This window comes from Sus scrofa, chromosome 8 (assembly GCF_054392235.1).
Source record: "Sus scrofa isolate SSC_HxYL_T2T_F1_AM1 chromosome 8, Sscrofa_HxYL_maternal_Yorkshire_Landrace_v2.0, whole genome shotgun sequence".
NCBI lineage: Eukaryota > Metazoa > Chordata > Mammalia > Artiodactyla > Suidae > Sus > Sus scrofa.
In genome coordinates, this window is record NC_139390.1 from 115,841,852 (window position 1) to 115,857,800 (window position 15,949).

Consider the following 15,949-nt stretch of genomic DNA (forward strand, 5'->3'; position numbering starts at 1 on the left):
CACTGTAAATATCTGTAAATATCTAAGCCTTGAAAGAAGGCAGCCAGGTCTCAGTTGTCACTCTGAGGGAGGCACGGTAACTGGGTGGATGTCTGTCTGCTTTAGGAATGAGTTGCTAAAGAGCTCATTCGACTGTGAATGTAAAGCCATGTTCTGCAATCACTCTATCAGAAATAAAGGTGGATTCTTGATAATCTACCTAATACCTGGGTCTATCTCTCCACTGGTTTTGAACCAGAATGGGGGGAGGAAGGTTGGTGCTATTTTTTTTGTCTTTCCTAGAGCCCCAACAGGAAAGGAATACAGGGGGAGAAAAAAAGGAAAGAAAGAGACAAAAGTGACTGACCACAAAAAAGAGATTAGGGTATCAAGACAAAGATATTAGGTTATGTAGACACAGAATGAGGAAAGTTGGAGAGACAGAGAGAAGGAGAATGAGTAAGTTGAAACCATATGTCGAAACATTCCTTACTTCTGATTTTATTCTAGCTCACTCTGTTTAATGCCTTCTAAAATGCTAGTTGGTACTTAATCAATATTTAAAGTTGCTAATTTTGTTCTATTATGTCAAGGAATCTACTAACATGAAGGAAAATGAAATTAGAATATTCCAAGAGTAAAGAAATTATTCCCAGTGAAGGAATAATGATCGCCACCAAAGTCTGGGATAATTCAAGTCTCTGGATTAGAAATTGTCTACCCTGATTTGAAACATTGCAAACAAACTCAAATATTTTGCAACAGAGTTGCCATTTTTTTTCATTAAGTCACAGGTGGTGCTGTTCAGTTAATAAATTTCCAATAACATATCCCTGGAAGTGTAAATTTTTATTTATTTTACTAAGGCATGTGCCAAAAGTTTTGTTATGATCTTAAATGTATACTTTAAAAATATATGATACAACTGCTTTATGGATGCATATTAGGTGGTATCAAATTCTGTAATTCCACCGAAAAGTGTAACAATTACTATTTTAGTAAGCTGCAATATTTATTAGACATTCAATTTATGGTGTTTTCAAACCTACTGAACAAGTGAATATCCAAAAATTTCAATGCGTTTGCTTTAATACATGGAGAAGCTTCTGTGGCTCATTGTTATTTAAATGTTTTGCATTGAATATGAAGAGAATTTTTAATTTGTAAGCAATAATAAAATGGACTCAAAATCCCAACTAATCAGAACTTGGCTGTGTTTCTAGTTAGCGTAATTAAAAGGTACCTATTTCTATTCTTCTGCATCTATGTACATTTTAGGCATTAGAATCATTTTTTCTATCATCTCCAGATAAATGAGGTTTCTTTGGGGGAAGCCATGCTAATGTTTTTAGCAACCACAAGGTGGCGCCATGACCATTAAAACAAAGTCAGGCCTGGGGCGTGTCACAGACATTCTAGTAAAACACCCTTCTAGCTCAAATAGTTGTTCAATTTAATACATAAAAAATCCCCCAATTGAGAATAAATCCATAATTCTAGAATATAAGCACCCCCTGCCAAGACACACACATATGCACACATATTGAGCGGTGAGCAGGGAAATGTGGATGTACCCAGGAAGGTCATGTTTTCATGCTAGGTGATACCTACCTGGGCACGGTACTATGGAAAGCACACCAAATAAAGAAATAATGAGAAGAAAAAAATGGTTACCAAAAAAGGGTAACTTACATGGAGCTGTCTAAGCAAAAATAAAATAAAATAAAATGAAACATTGCAACCATGGAGATGAGATGTTGCCAATTTTTCCTTCTTGGAGACTATGAAGACATCTGGGGCTCTAGAAATGCAAATGTGGACCTGGAGAATAGACCATGTCTTGTTTTATATCCCGTCTTTACAGTTTAGACATACTCAGTTTAAGTAGAATCATCAAAGCATTGACCCCTGTTCTATAGCAATTATTGTTCTAAATTCTTTCTCAGTACCAAGTACTTTCAAAGGAGGCAAGAGGATCAAATCAAGAGACAAAGATGGGGGCAAAAAAAAAAAGGCTTCTGGGATGATAGTAATGATTATTCATAGGCTGTTATGAATTTGTGCAAAACCATAACCATTTCTTTTTACTGAAATTTGAAGTCTTAAAGAATCTCAGATTGTGAGGTCCAAGTCGATCAGTGTGTCAAAATTCAATGTGGAAAACACTGACACCGTCACAAGGCCTCCTGCCCTCCCCCTCTGAGTGGCTCCTCTTGTGTATCCTGATCCTAAGGACCACTCTTCTTCTAAGTCACTGGAGCCACAGAGTCCACGGAATCTTCTCACTCTTCTTCACCCACCCCATGAAATTCATCACCAATCTGGCCAGTTTTACCTTGTTGATATATTCTCAGATTTTTCATTTCTAAAATTCTCCCCCTGACCACTACCCTCAAGGTTACAGTTCAGGTCTTATCTTGGCAACTTCAGCTAACACTAACGTAATTTTTTCTCAGTTGCTACGGCTGGGTTTAGCCCTTGACAACTTTCCTCTAAAATTCGTCCTCTATCTCACTGCCAGAGGGATCCATCCAAAATTCAAACATGACCCACCCCCTTCACACGTACACTCCAGCAACATCTCACTACTCTGTTTCTCTCACACACCATCAGCCTTTGCTCACCTTATGAAGGCTTCAAATGCCCTCCCCATCTTTCCTCGCAATCCTTAATCCTCATTCCTTCTCGGTTTGGGCTCATTTCCTCAAGAAAGCCTGAGCCTCAGGGCTCTAGCTGCACTCACTGGGTACCACTAGCTTCATCTCTCACCCCTTTAGATTATGAATTTAACAATTATATCTTAGTCATGGTTGTCTCTCTAGCACCTACCACTCAGAAAGCCAGACCAGAAAAGCACTTATTACATGCACACTGACCAAAAAAAAAAAAGAGGCAGGACAGAGGCATTAGTACTCAAAAGAAAAAGCCCAAGAAAAGCTTGTTTTTGCTAAATACTCATTTAGAATGGACTACTCTTAAGGTATTTACTTCTTAGACTCGAAATATGCTGGATACACCAAGAAGAGGAAAATTATAAATTTCAGATTATTGATTAGCCAAAGACATTATAATATATGGCAACCACATGCTTAACCTAAATTGGCAGTCAAACTTTTGATGTGGCACCATGGAAAGTTCTTAATCAATTTGCCTCAAGAAAGAATAAACACCTGACGTGCTAGTTAATAAGAGCTAAAAAAAACCTGAATGTATATTTCAGAATATTATATAAACCTTTTCATATTTGGCTATAAAACCTGGGCTCCTTCAGATTTTGCTCAGATTGCTTTTGGTATCCAGGCCCTTACAGGATTCTGTTCTGTTTTTCATGAAAATGTCAGTTCCAGGCAACATTTCCTTCTCAATTTGTTACGTTTAAATCCTTCTTCACAACATACTTCTGTTCACAGAAACTATGGCACTAACAACAACAACAGCAGCCAAAACCATGGGAATTGGAAGTATCTATAACTGCCATTTAGTAAGGCTTTCCATAAGGTAAAACCATCCTCTTCATTTGCCTAGATAAAAAAGTTGCAAATGATGAAAAACATCACATTTTTAATGGTACAGAGCTCTTTGCTTATCATGGCTCTGCTGCTTACGATGTTTGACTTTAGCTAAATTACTGAATCTCTCTAGGCCTCAGTTTCCTGTGCCTTCGAATGGACACAAAGCTGTCAGAGGATGCAATGAGAAAACATGCTGACTGATGAGAACAGTGAGACACCTATCGAGGTCAATAATTGCATCTATCTTTTTTGTACGATCATCAGGAAAATGGTTGCATCCCTTCTGATATCAAGTGAAAACATCACATGAATACCTGTCGGAGCGTCCTCCCTCCAAGCTGTAACGCAGGTAGTTCATCCCATCCAGGAACTGACTGCTGGGTAGAGAGTCATCACCCAGCTCTTTTAGATCCTCGGGTCTAAGGTATTCTCCCCCATCGCCCGTCATCGTGTCATCACCTTGAGACAGTCAGAGAAAGATGGAGAAAGAATGACTTGTTGAATGTGGTGTCAACTACAAAATAGGATTCTGATGGTGAAAAATCAGCCTAAGGGCGCTGACATCACTGAAATAGAACACACGCAATTAAAAAGTGCTAAAACTCAGGCAAACAAGATTGGACCCATTTTCCTATTACTTACCAAGAAGAAATGATGACCTGAATTAGAATCCTTTTAATATGAATTTTCTTTACTCATTTCTTTATCATGATACTTGATCTATGGCTTTATATTAACAATATAATATGTAGACAACTTAGCTTCTCTATGTGGCTTTGATAATTTTGTACATAATGTCTAGCATTAATAGTCTCTTTGTGTAACTGACAATATGCTAAGAAATATCTACGGCTCCAAAACAAATATAAAGTGCATTAAATGGAGTGGTACAACTTATAAGACTAGCAAAATATGCACATCAGGGAAAGAACGCTAGAACAAAGTGAGCAGATTGTGGCATTTTAATAAACAACCAGGGATTTAATTTTAAAAACACTACAGAGCATAAAAAGGATGCTTTGTTGGAAACTAGATGGCTTTCCAAAGGTGAAATACTGGGAAAAAAAAAAAAAGTGCTTTAAGTAATTAGGTAGGGGCAGAAAGAGATGACTAAGTGTTGTAGGTCTCATTTGGAAACGCAGATGGTGAGAGTACATTCCCTGCCCAGGAACTGGAATAGAACACTTTCAGAAATAAACATTGCAATAAATCACACCTCATTCACAGAAATGCTCTCTATACCATTAGCGTGCTGGGATGGAGGAATAACTTAGTGAGAGAAAGTGTTTCTAATGCTCCTTAAAGGGCCTAATCACACACTCAAAGCCTGCTAACCTATCCAAGGGAAAATTTGAAGTTACATACGTCATTCTTATAATTATTTTTATTTATTTATTTTTTTGCTTTTTAGGGCTGTACCTGCAACATATGGAGACTTCCAGGCTGGGGGGTGAATCGGGGCTGTTAGCTGCCTGCTTACACCACAGCCATAGCAACTCCAGATGCAAGCAGCGTCTGTGACCTACACCACAGCTCACGGCAACGCCGGATACTTACTTAACCCACTGAGTGGGGCCAGGGATGGAACCCACATTCTCATGGATACTAGTTGGGTTCATTACTGCTGAGCCACAGTGGGAACTCCAAGTTAAATATTATTTTAATCTCATCTGTTTAAAGTAACTGTTCTACATCAACACTAGTTTATTTATAAAGATAACAGCATTAAAGAACTGTAAGGGCTGTCTTCAGCATTTCATTACTTCTCTGGATATACCATCCTAAGATCCCCTAATCAAAATATTAATAGCTCTCTAAATTACTTAAAGCCAAAGATAGTTTGAAAAAACACCTTCCAGTAAATAGAGATGTGATTTATTCACTCCTAGCGTTCTGCCTCAAAATCAATGCATTTACTATTTGATGGTTACAAGTCTCATCATTAAAATTACTTTTATTGTTCCTTTAATGAAACCATTTCGATTTTTATTTAGTTTTAGCTGAGCGAGTTAGGCTACACAGGGTACTAATTAAAAGTTTAAAATCAGGAGTTCCCTTTGTGGTTCAGTGGAAATGCATCTGACTAGGATCCATGAGGACGCAGGTTCAATCCCTGGTCTTGCTCAGTGGGTTAAGGATCTGGTGTTTTCATGAGCTGTGGTGTAGGTTGCAGATGTGGCTGGGATCTGACCTTGCTGTGGCTGTGGTGCAGGCTGGCAGCTGCAACTCCAATTGGACCCCTAGCTTGGGAACCTCCATATACCTTGGGGGCTGCCCTAAAAAGACCAATGAAAAAAAAAAAAAAAGTTTAAGATCAGATAGACCTGGGGGCAAATTCCAATTCTGCTACTTACTGGCCAGTTAATCTTCCTGAGTTTCTACAAGTAGAAAATGGGCATGATCCTAATACTCTATCTCACAAGTCAGTTATGTGAATTAAATAAGAATGTACAGTAGAGTTCTAGAATACAATAACTGCTAGCTACTATTTTCGTTAATACAAAATGGTCAACGTGTTCACATGCCAATGAAATATGAGCTAAATTTCATTTATGCAAAATAGCTTTTGAAAAATATAAAGAAAACATTACCGTACTGTTTAAATATTTCACCTATCTGATAACTCTAATGAAAACAGAAGTAAATTTTTCAAATTGATGTTGTTAAAGTGGTATATAGCTCTTCTGTATATATGCTCTTCTTCAAAGTCTTCCCTCACCAAACGAGATGCAACAATAGCAGCAATCCATAGATAAGTAACGTCATAGATGAACATGAAATGCATGATGCTTGTCAACTTTAAGAACCAAAAAATGTCAGAGGAGGAGGAAGAGATCACTTTAGAATAATGTAATGTTGAGTAGTGGCCCCCCTAAAATATCATCTCCACTGGGAGCCCTAGGATGTAGCCTTTTGTGGAGATAGGATCTTTGCAGACGGAATTAAAGAATTTAGATGAGATCATATGGGATAACTGCAATGAGTGTGTTTTTACAAGAGAGAGAAGGGCACACAGAGACACAGAGGAGAAGGCCATGTGAAGGCAGAGGCTGGAGTGATGAGCCTGCAAGCCGAGTAACACCAAGGACTGCTGACAGTCACAGAAGCCAGAAGAGACCAGAAAGGGTTCTTCCCTAGAGCCTTTGGAGGTTGGCATGGTCCCACTGTGGACTTCAGGCTTCCAGGCCTGTGAGAGAGCAAGTCTAAGCCTCCAACGTTGTGGTCATTTGCTGCAGAAGACGTAGGAAATTCCAGGGAAGCTAGAGAAGGAATCACTGCAGAAGGAATGGGAGCTGGTCAGTTGCTTGGGTGCAATTTTGATGGGCAGAGATGATGTTTTTTCCCACAAGCAGGGGAGTGGGGGGCATAAGGGGTCATGGAGGGCAGTAAAAACAGTATGAACAAAGGAGCAATATGCATTAATTATTTAAAGAACACTAAGTGGAAACACTTAGCCACAGTCAGTGTTCACATCACTGAGCAATGGCAAAAAGTCCAGGAAGAAACCGTGTGTCAACACGGCAACAAGATCATGAAGCTTAGACATTTTATAATAGGAGTTGGGACTTACCCACTTCACTCCCCGCCCCGCCAACTCTTATAGAATTGGTAAACCTTTATACAGGAGTATTTTTATGAGTCAAATAAGTTGAGGTCCCTCCTTGGTTTATTTCTGGGAGGAAAAAAAAAATCTAGGATAAATTCTAAGACTTGCTATACCAAAATACAGGCATTGTCTGGTTTCTGCATATGCCTAAATTTTCAGGGAAAAAAGCAAAAGTGAATTTTGTTAACATTGGGGGAGACTGCCTAATTCTCATGAATGAAAGAAGCGAAGGGGATGACTGAAGGCAGGATGTGTCATATAATACACAAGCTGTATTTTATGGATCCCTGGAGCAGGAGGCCTACAAAACTATTTCAAACCCAAAAGCCTGCTTGAATATACACTCTCTCCTCCCTCTCCCTCTCTCTCCCTCCATCTCCCATTGTATTATCCCCACCCTCCCCCAACCCCCAAGAATCTAAAATAGTTGAGTTTTGCTCTTTAGCATCAAATTCCCAATTCCACCCAGATTAGGGCATCTTGCCCATCCTCAGAGTCAATTTGCTTTTGCCATTTCATCTTGCTTCTTGTTATCTGCCAGTTCGCACCACAGTCTCTTAGCAACCAAAATGGTTACGTGGAACAAAGACAACTCAAAACAGGCTTCAATTTCTCAGTTATTATTATTATTATTATTATTATTTGTCTTTTTGCTATTTCTTTGGGCCGCTCCCGTGGCATATGGAGGTTCCCAGGCTAGGGGTCCAATCGGACCTGTAGCTGCCAGCCTACGCCAGAGCCACAGCAACACAGGATCCGAGCCGCATCTGCAACCTACACCACAGCTCATGGCAACGCCGGATCATTAACCCACTGAGCAAGGGCAGGGACTGAACCCGCAACCTCATGGTTCTTAGTCGGATTCGTTAACCACTGCGCCATGACGGGAACTCCAATTTCTCAGTTATTAAAATTACTCAAACCTCTTTAAGAAAGTGGGCCTACACTTCAAGTTTTCTGTCTTTTTCCTCCCTTCTTCCTCTCTCATCATCTCTTGGTAGCGAGAAGCTATATAAGGGTGAAGGAAAGAAAAGAGAAGAAGGAAGTCTAGCTGGACTGACTCCCAGTCTAGAGAAGCAACAGGACCTAGTGTCAGCAGTTTTATCTTGCAGAAGATGCAAATCAACCACCTGCACTTAGCCTTCCTCCTCTTGTGCATGTAGAATTGTGTTAGAAGACAGAAAGAAAGCAATTGCAAGAGTACATTTTAATCAAATACATCAAATTTTGTGACTCTAGTGACAAGTCACGGCACAATTTTAAAATCTCTGATTTTACTGAGTTCGTATAATATTGGACATTCTTTACATTCTCCCTCATTTTCTGCATTTTTTAAATTTTTATTTTTTTGTCTTTTTAGGGCCGCACCCATGGCACATGGAGGTTCCCAGGCCAGGGGTCGAACTGGAGCTGAAGCCGCCAGTCTACACCACAGCCACAGCAATGCCAGATTCGAGCCACATCTGCAACCTATACCACAGCTCAAGGCAACCCCAGATCCTTAAACCACTGAGCAAGGCCAGGGATCCAACCCGCATCCTCATGGATGCTAGTTGGGTTCCTTAACCACTGAGCCACAACAGGAACTTCTCATTTTCTGCCTTTTGATGGTTTTATTATAATGCTCTCTGCCTAAGAGAGCTGCTATATTAAAAAATCCCCTCCCAGGTTTGGTGTTAATGTGAAGTTCAGGGCTTTATGGACACATATGGTGGCCTTAGATATGTATCTTGATGTCCTGATTATGTCTCAGAGAGAAATGACAGAAAGATGCAAAATCCCTAAATATTGGTGCCAGGGACCAGATGCTAACCCAGTGTTGCAATTAGCTGTAAAGGTAACTGTTTAGGTACCAATCTTGCCAATGCTGTCATAGCATTTCTCTCCCAGGATATGTGTGTATCAAGCATGCTAATGATAGTGCATATCTGCAGTGTGGGATGGAAAATAGAAATGTCTATAGACATTAGCAGAATGCGAAAAAAGTTTGGGAAAAAAATAAAATTGCTCAAGTTGGTCCCTAAGTAGGAAATTCTGTATGTAGCTCAACGCTTTAAGTGCTATTAATGCGTCAAAAAAAAAAAAAAAAAAAAAAGAAAAAAGAAAAAAAAAGAAAAAAGGCAATCCTATCCTTGCCTTTCTTCTTGGTGCGTGAAGGGACTTTTGCAGTCCAGGGCTAGCCTACCCCTGCCTTCAGATCCTCATTGTCCTAGATTCTGGTCTGCTGGGCCCATCATCTTCAACTTGGGCTTCTCTGCCAGCCCTTTCTTTCCACATCTGTGAAATATAGTAACCTCTCCTTCAACTCTTAGGCCTTCTTTATGTCACACTCTGAGTTGCTTTATTTCACACTTCTTTTCATAGTCAAACCTCTTAAAAGAGGTTTTCTATTTTACAAACTAATTCGTAGCCAAGAGGTGATTTTTTCTTTGGAAAACTACCCTTCTTAATTTCTCTGACATAAATCTCTCCTGGTCTCCCCCCTCACCTTTTGAGTCTTTCTTTCCAGTCTCCACTCTCCTTGAATGTTGATACTTCCCATCCAGCTTTTTTTTTTTTTTTTTTTTTTTTTTTTTGTCTTTTTAGGGACGCATCCATGGCATATGGAGGTTCCCAGGCTAGGAGTCAAACCTGAGCTGCAGCTGCTGGCCTACACCACAGCCACAGCAATGCCAGATCTGGGCAGCATCTGTGACCTACACCACAGCTCATGGCAATGCTAGATCCTTAACCCAATGAGTGAGGCCAGGGATCAAACCCACATCCTCATGGATACTGTATTGGGTTCTTATCATACTTACGTACTTATGTCGGGTTCTTAACCTGGTGAGCCACAATGGAAACCCCCCAACTTTTCTTATTTGACATGTTATCATGTGTTTTCTAAAACTTCAAGGGCCACCTATATTTTGCCTATGCATTTCTCTATATCCATTCCAAACCTCTCTCACAAATCCCACATGCATATTTCAACTGCTTCCTGGACTTTATCCAGGCTTCCTAAAAGCATCTCAAGATTCAGCATGGCCAACATTCAGCTCAACCTCTTCTCCACCCCACTCTCAGCTCATCTGCTTCTCTCTGCAAATTCCCTATTGAGTAAACAAACAGTTCAGCTACTTCCTTCCAGAGCTAAGGGCGAGGGGAGAAGAAGTAAAGGTCTTCTTTCAAATAAGATTCTGATCTAAATATTTAACTCTTATTTGCTTCAGTATAGTTCCATTAGGCTTGGAAAGAATTTTGCATAACTCAGAGAGTTTGTGAAAGAATGGCTATACCCTAAACATACTTCCTTTAACAATTTACTTATTTGATGCAAAACAAATAAACCAAAAGCAAACCTTTTGCTTTTGTATAACACATCTAAAATAAATTTACTTTCTGTCTCCTATATTGAGCAACCCTTCCCCTGCCATTACATATTTACTTCTTTAACAGAATTCTGACTCCCAGGTTGTAGGCCTTAATTTTTTTTCACTGTATTCTCCAATTATTCCAAACAATTTTATGAAAACCCTTTCCTATTAATTATATAGCATTGATGTATTACTTATTTTTAAAGTTTCCTTTTTTAGTATCTGGAACTTACAAGATTCCTCAGTGATAGTGGCACATTTAGCCAGGACCAGCCTCTGCAGGACATAGATCATAAGAATATGGGAATAAATTAAGATAAAATGGGAAGGTCTCAAGGATTCTTCATCCTGACAACTCTTCACAATCCTGGCAAGAAGGAGAATCTCTGAAACAATGTCCCTGAGCTCTCTCCCTCTCAAGAATACTTAGCACTTCTGCTGATAAATGGGTAAAGGGCTGAAACCTGGGGTGAGGAACCCCGCTATCGTCAAGTGTCTACAGTAGATGTGCATTGAAAGGAGAAGATAGCTGGCTTCTATATTTTATCACAACACTCAGCCATTCAGGAGTTCTCTCTTTCTCTCTCTCTCTCTTTTTTTTTGGGGGGGGGGGGTCTTTTTAGGGCTGCATCCGCGGCATGTGGAAGTTCCCAGGCTAGGGGTTGAATTGAAGTTATAGCTGCCGGCCTACACCACAGCCACAGCAACATGGGATCTGAGCCATGTCTGTGACTTACACCACAGCTCACAGCAATGCCAGATCCTTAACCCACTGATCGAGGCCAGGGATCGAACCTGTATCCTCATGGATACCAGTTGGGCTTGTTACCCCTGAGCCACAACGGGAACTTCCTGGGGTTCTCTTGCTTATGAGTACACATCCTCCCAGAGAACAAGTGGAGACGTTTGTACAAACCACCCACTCACGAATCTCTGCATATAAAGGATGCATGGGTCATATTTCCAAAGGTATTTTGGTTACACGGGTGTTATAAGCCCTGAGCTCCACCATATAACTTAGGTCTGTGGAGCGGAGTCAGCAAAGACAGGAATCACCTCGTGACCCTATGGAGATGTAGAAGATTCATTCATAGGGTTGTTTTAATCTGCATAGTAGAATACTTGGACTGAATTTCCATTTTTATTTTTCTCCCATTTCTCTGCCATCTTGCTGCATTAGGATTTATGTACATCATGACTGAGCTATTACAACAGCTTTCAAAGCAGGTTTAGATTCCACGCCTACCACTTAATAGCTGGGTGCCACTGAACAAACTACTTAATGTGTTTAAACCTTAGTCTCCTCACCTTCAGGTGAGCCTTTTCTCATCTGAAAAGAAAAAAAAAAAAGAGGAGTTCCTGTCATGGCTCAGTGGTTAACGAATCCAACTAGGAACCATGAGGTTGTGGATTTGATCCCTGGCCTTGCTCAGTGGGCTGGGGATCCGGCGTTGCCGTGAGCTGTGGTGTGAGCTGTGGTGAAGGTTGCAGATGCAGCTCAGATCCAGCATTGCTATGGCTCTGGTGTAGGCCGGTGGCTACAGCTCTGATTAGACCCCTAGCCTGGGAACCTCCATATGCCATGGGAGTGGCTCAAGAAAAGGCAAAAAGACAAAAAAAAAAAAAAAAAAAGAGAGAGAGAGAGAGAGAGAAAGAAAGAAGTCCATAGCCTATCTCCTATGGATGCTTTGGGGATTAAATGAGACAATGCACCTGGCATTGCAGATGCATAGTAAATGCTTTCTCTTCTCTCAGATACCTGCTTCCTTCCAATTTCTTGCTATTACACTCCTACAGTGTACTATTGCTGAATTAATCTTTGTACAAAACAGACTTAATTGCTTCCGTCATTAATTAAAATCTTTAATACAATCCCAATTTCCTAGGCTTTTCAGTTGAGAATTCAAACATTCCACAACGAAGCCCTGTATATATTTTAATGCATCAGCCAAACTCGATGACTAGATTATTTTGGCACTCTGTCTCTCTCTCTCGTATTTTCCTATCTTAGGACCTTCCCATACTCTTCCTTCTCTGCGCCCTAAAGGCTGAGTCCACCCTTCTATTAATCTCTCAGCTTTCAGCAAGTCCAGGAGACTGTGTTAGGTCTCTCTCTGTCTCCTGATTTTCCCAGGCAGTTATGAAAAGCAGATTCCAGAGTACATTCAATTACGCTTAACTTATGTATTATCTCTCCATATATGTTCACCTTTGATTCCCCCAGTGTATCAGTCTTAGGACTTTACACAAAATAGCATCACTTTTACTATCTGTTGATTGGATTCAAGAGTGGGTAATTCCAATTGCTTTATTATAGCAAGTTTGCCTGAAAAGACATCTCTACTTGGCTGGAACACTGTTCTGAGTATTCATATACTACACTATCTATACTATCATTAAAATAGTAGAACTGTAAAGAAAACAGAAATTAGCTCCTATTATCCAAACACAGGTAGCTGCACTTCCTCCATGTAAATGATGGTAGGTTACATGAAAACATTTTTTTCTTTCTTTCTTTCTTTCTTTCTTTTTTTTTTTTGGCTGTGGTGTACAGCGGCTTGATGTGGGATCTCAGCTCCCAGACCAAAGATTGAACCTGGGCTGCAGCGGTGAAAGCAATGAATCCTAACCACTAGACTACCAAGGAACTCCCCCCCTCTTTTTTGGATGAAAGCATTTCAAATGCAAAAAAATCAAAGGGTTGGCAATGTCAACTAGTTAAATTCCTTTACACTAATTCTTCATATTAAAAAGTTACTTCACAATACTCAAATATATCCATGCAAAAAAATTATTTGACTTGAGTTTCTTTTTGGAAAAAAATATTTTTGGCTACATCTGGACATGGAAAGCTTCCTCTCTCACTACGAAAGATATTCTTGCTTGTTAGCCAATACTCCTCTCAAATTAAGAGTTCTTATCACTAATAACTTTTAATATATAACAGTTTTAATAAAATTGTGCAAGATATTACAGCATGATCTTATAGTATGCAATGGGCAGGTCCAAGAGAATATTTCATATAAATGTAATTTCTATAAGTCTGATTTACTTTGCATGAATTAGCTATTAGAATTATCTAAAAATTATTTTGGAAATAAAGAACCATTTTTTCAATTAAATGATCACTAACTTATCTGATTTATAAATTCAGATTTTCATGTAATAACTTTGCTTGAACTGGTACCACAAGTACTTTGGAAACTTTTATATTATTCATTTTCCCCTTTATGTTAAAGTTCTCCTAAATAATTTTTAATGGTTATCTTTACTCTTAGTTAACTTAAAAAAATTATACTATAACTCCTAATACTATAGTTTTAACATCTAAAACATATCTTTATCCAAGAATTTTTGGTATGACTGCATATCAAGCAGCCTTAGTTGTTAATACTTCATGTTAATTCAGTGTCAACCTTTAAAAAAATTAGCCTTTCTCTAAATTTGTATTCTAAGAAGAAATATTAGTTTTGGGAAAATATTTATATAATGTTCATTAGTTTATGTTAATAGGTCTCAATAATAGTCTCAAAGTCATTAACAGTATAAGCAACTCATGGCATTAAGCTTCCAAGTTAATACAATCCACACACTCAAATGCACACATAAACAGTTCCACTCAAATTATACACACTACTTCAAAAAAAACACAAGTTAGCATTAGGCACTCAGATTTAAATATTAAGCAGGTTACTTCCAGCCAGATAAGAAAAATTAAAAGGAAAGACAAACTTTCACTCCAACAATTGCCTCAAAAGGTACCTGAATCATTAAGCACTTCTCCATCAAGAAAGTGGTCACCAAACTGTTTAAAAGCTGTTCAGCATGTAAGATAAGAAATGATTACACAAAACAAAAGAGTATGCCCAAATGAATGCTGAAAACTGGCAAGAACCAGGATAGAACCCAAAATTATGGTAATAAGTACTTGAAACCATTAGCTTTGTCAATGCCTTCTGACTCACTTAGAATAATACACTGACCCAATATGTGTTCGTTCTTGTCATTAGTTCTTATAAAAGCAGAGACAACTTGACGTCTGTTACCGACAGACAGGTGAATTAACAAATTGGTTTCAAGTAATGGTATCTTGACATAAAGTTTTACTTTATGATTATAACTTGAAGAACCTACAGAGATAGCTTTAACTTTTCTCATAAAAGCAATTAATATTGAGCCTAGTACCATCCTATATGGTGATAATTTTTTTTTTCTTTTGCTTTTTAGGGCTGCACCCATGGCATATGGAAGTTCCCAGGTTAGGGGTCAAATCAGAGCTACAGCTGACTGTCTACACCACAGCCACAGCAATGCCAGATTGGAGCCTCGTCTGCAACCTACACCACAGCTCACAGCAACACCAGATCCTTAACCCACTGAGCAAGGCCAGTGATTGAACCGCAGCCTCATGGTTCCTAGTCAGATTTGTTTCGTCTGCGCCACAGCAGGAACTCCAAACGTATATACTTGCCATGTACATATGTACGTACAAATGTATTGTTCAAATATGTATACTTGGCCAATAGTTGTACCACTGAAACTTGGTTGGATACTGTACATGCTGCATTCATGATTTTTTAGCAGATTTTTTTTTTTGTTTAGGAAAAGTCAACTACCCTGGGCAAAGGAGAGGTGGGGAGCCAGGAACTCTGCTGGCAAGACCTCTAGCATCATGTCCCACAGCCACCCCAACTGGTCCCCAGCTCCTCTTAGAGCTTCTCAGAACTTTGAAATCCACTGGCTTAGACAATTTTTATCAACTCTAAAACTACATTTTAGATATTAAATATGGGTATATTTTCCGATTTAAAAAACAATTTATGGAGTTCCCATCATGGCTCAGTGGTTAGCGAATCTGACTAGCATCCATGAGGATGCAGGTTCGATCTCTGGCCTTGCTAACTGAGTCAAGGATCCTACGTTGCTGTGAGCTGTGGTGTAGGTTGCAGATGTGGCTTGGATCTGGTGTTGCTGCGGCTGTAGCGTAGGCCAGCAGCTACAGTTCCAATTCGACCCCTAGCCAGGGAAGCTCCATATGCCTTGGGTGTGGCCCTGAAAAACAAAAAAACAAAACAAAACAAAAAAAAAGGAATCAAATTCCTTATGTTGAATTTCTATGTCTTACTGTTATGCTATTTTTAACCTTCTCTAAAGCTCTTTTCCTCTGGATTTGAACTATATTCTGTACATTTGAACCAATTAGAAAATAGAGATACCATTGATAGAGGACACTATAAGTTCTTTTACCTTAAGGCATTTTAATAATTAGCATAGTTAAAACATGTATTAACAATAACTGTATTACCAGGTAGATATTTTAAGAGACAGTCAATCCCAGGTCCTTTCCCTTTTCCCAGTCCTGTTCTTTAGTAAGACATTAAAAATAATACCAGTTGACTATATACAAATAGAACCCTCCCTCCCCCAAATTGAAAAAGTAAATGTATTGAAACAAAGGTGAAAAGGTGACTTCAAGTGCTAAGATGTTGTCATCC

The 15,949-nt window shown here is 39.2% G+C and overlaps 1 protein-coding gene across 50 annotated transcripts in view; it reads right to left on the reverse strand.

The window, feature by feature from the left end:
- ANK2 (ankyrin 2) overlaps window positions 1–15,949 on the reverse strand; it is a 607,793-nt gene that overhangs the window by 68,391 nt on the left and 523,453 nt on the right. For all 50 annotated transcript variants that reach the window (XM_084973140.1, XM_084973126.1, XM_084973116.1 and 47 more), the window contains one exon: window positions 3,806–3,950. In XM_084973140.1, coding sequence (XP_084829266.1) covers window positions 3,806–3,950 — 145 coding nt within the window. The remainder of the gene's footprint in view (window positions 1–3,805; window positions 3,951–15,949) is intronic.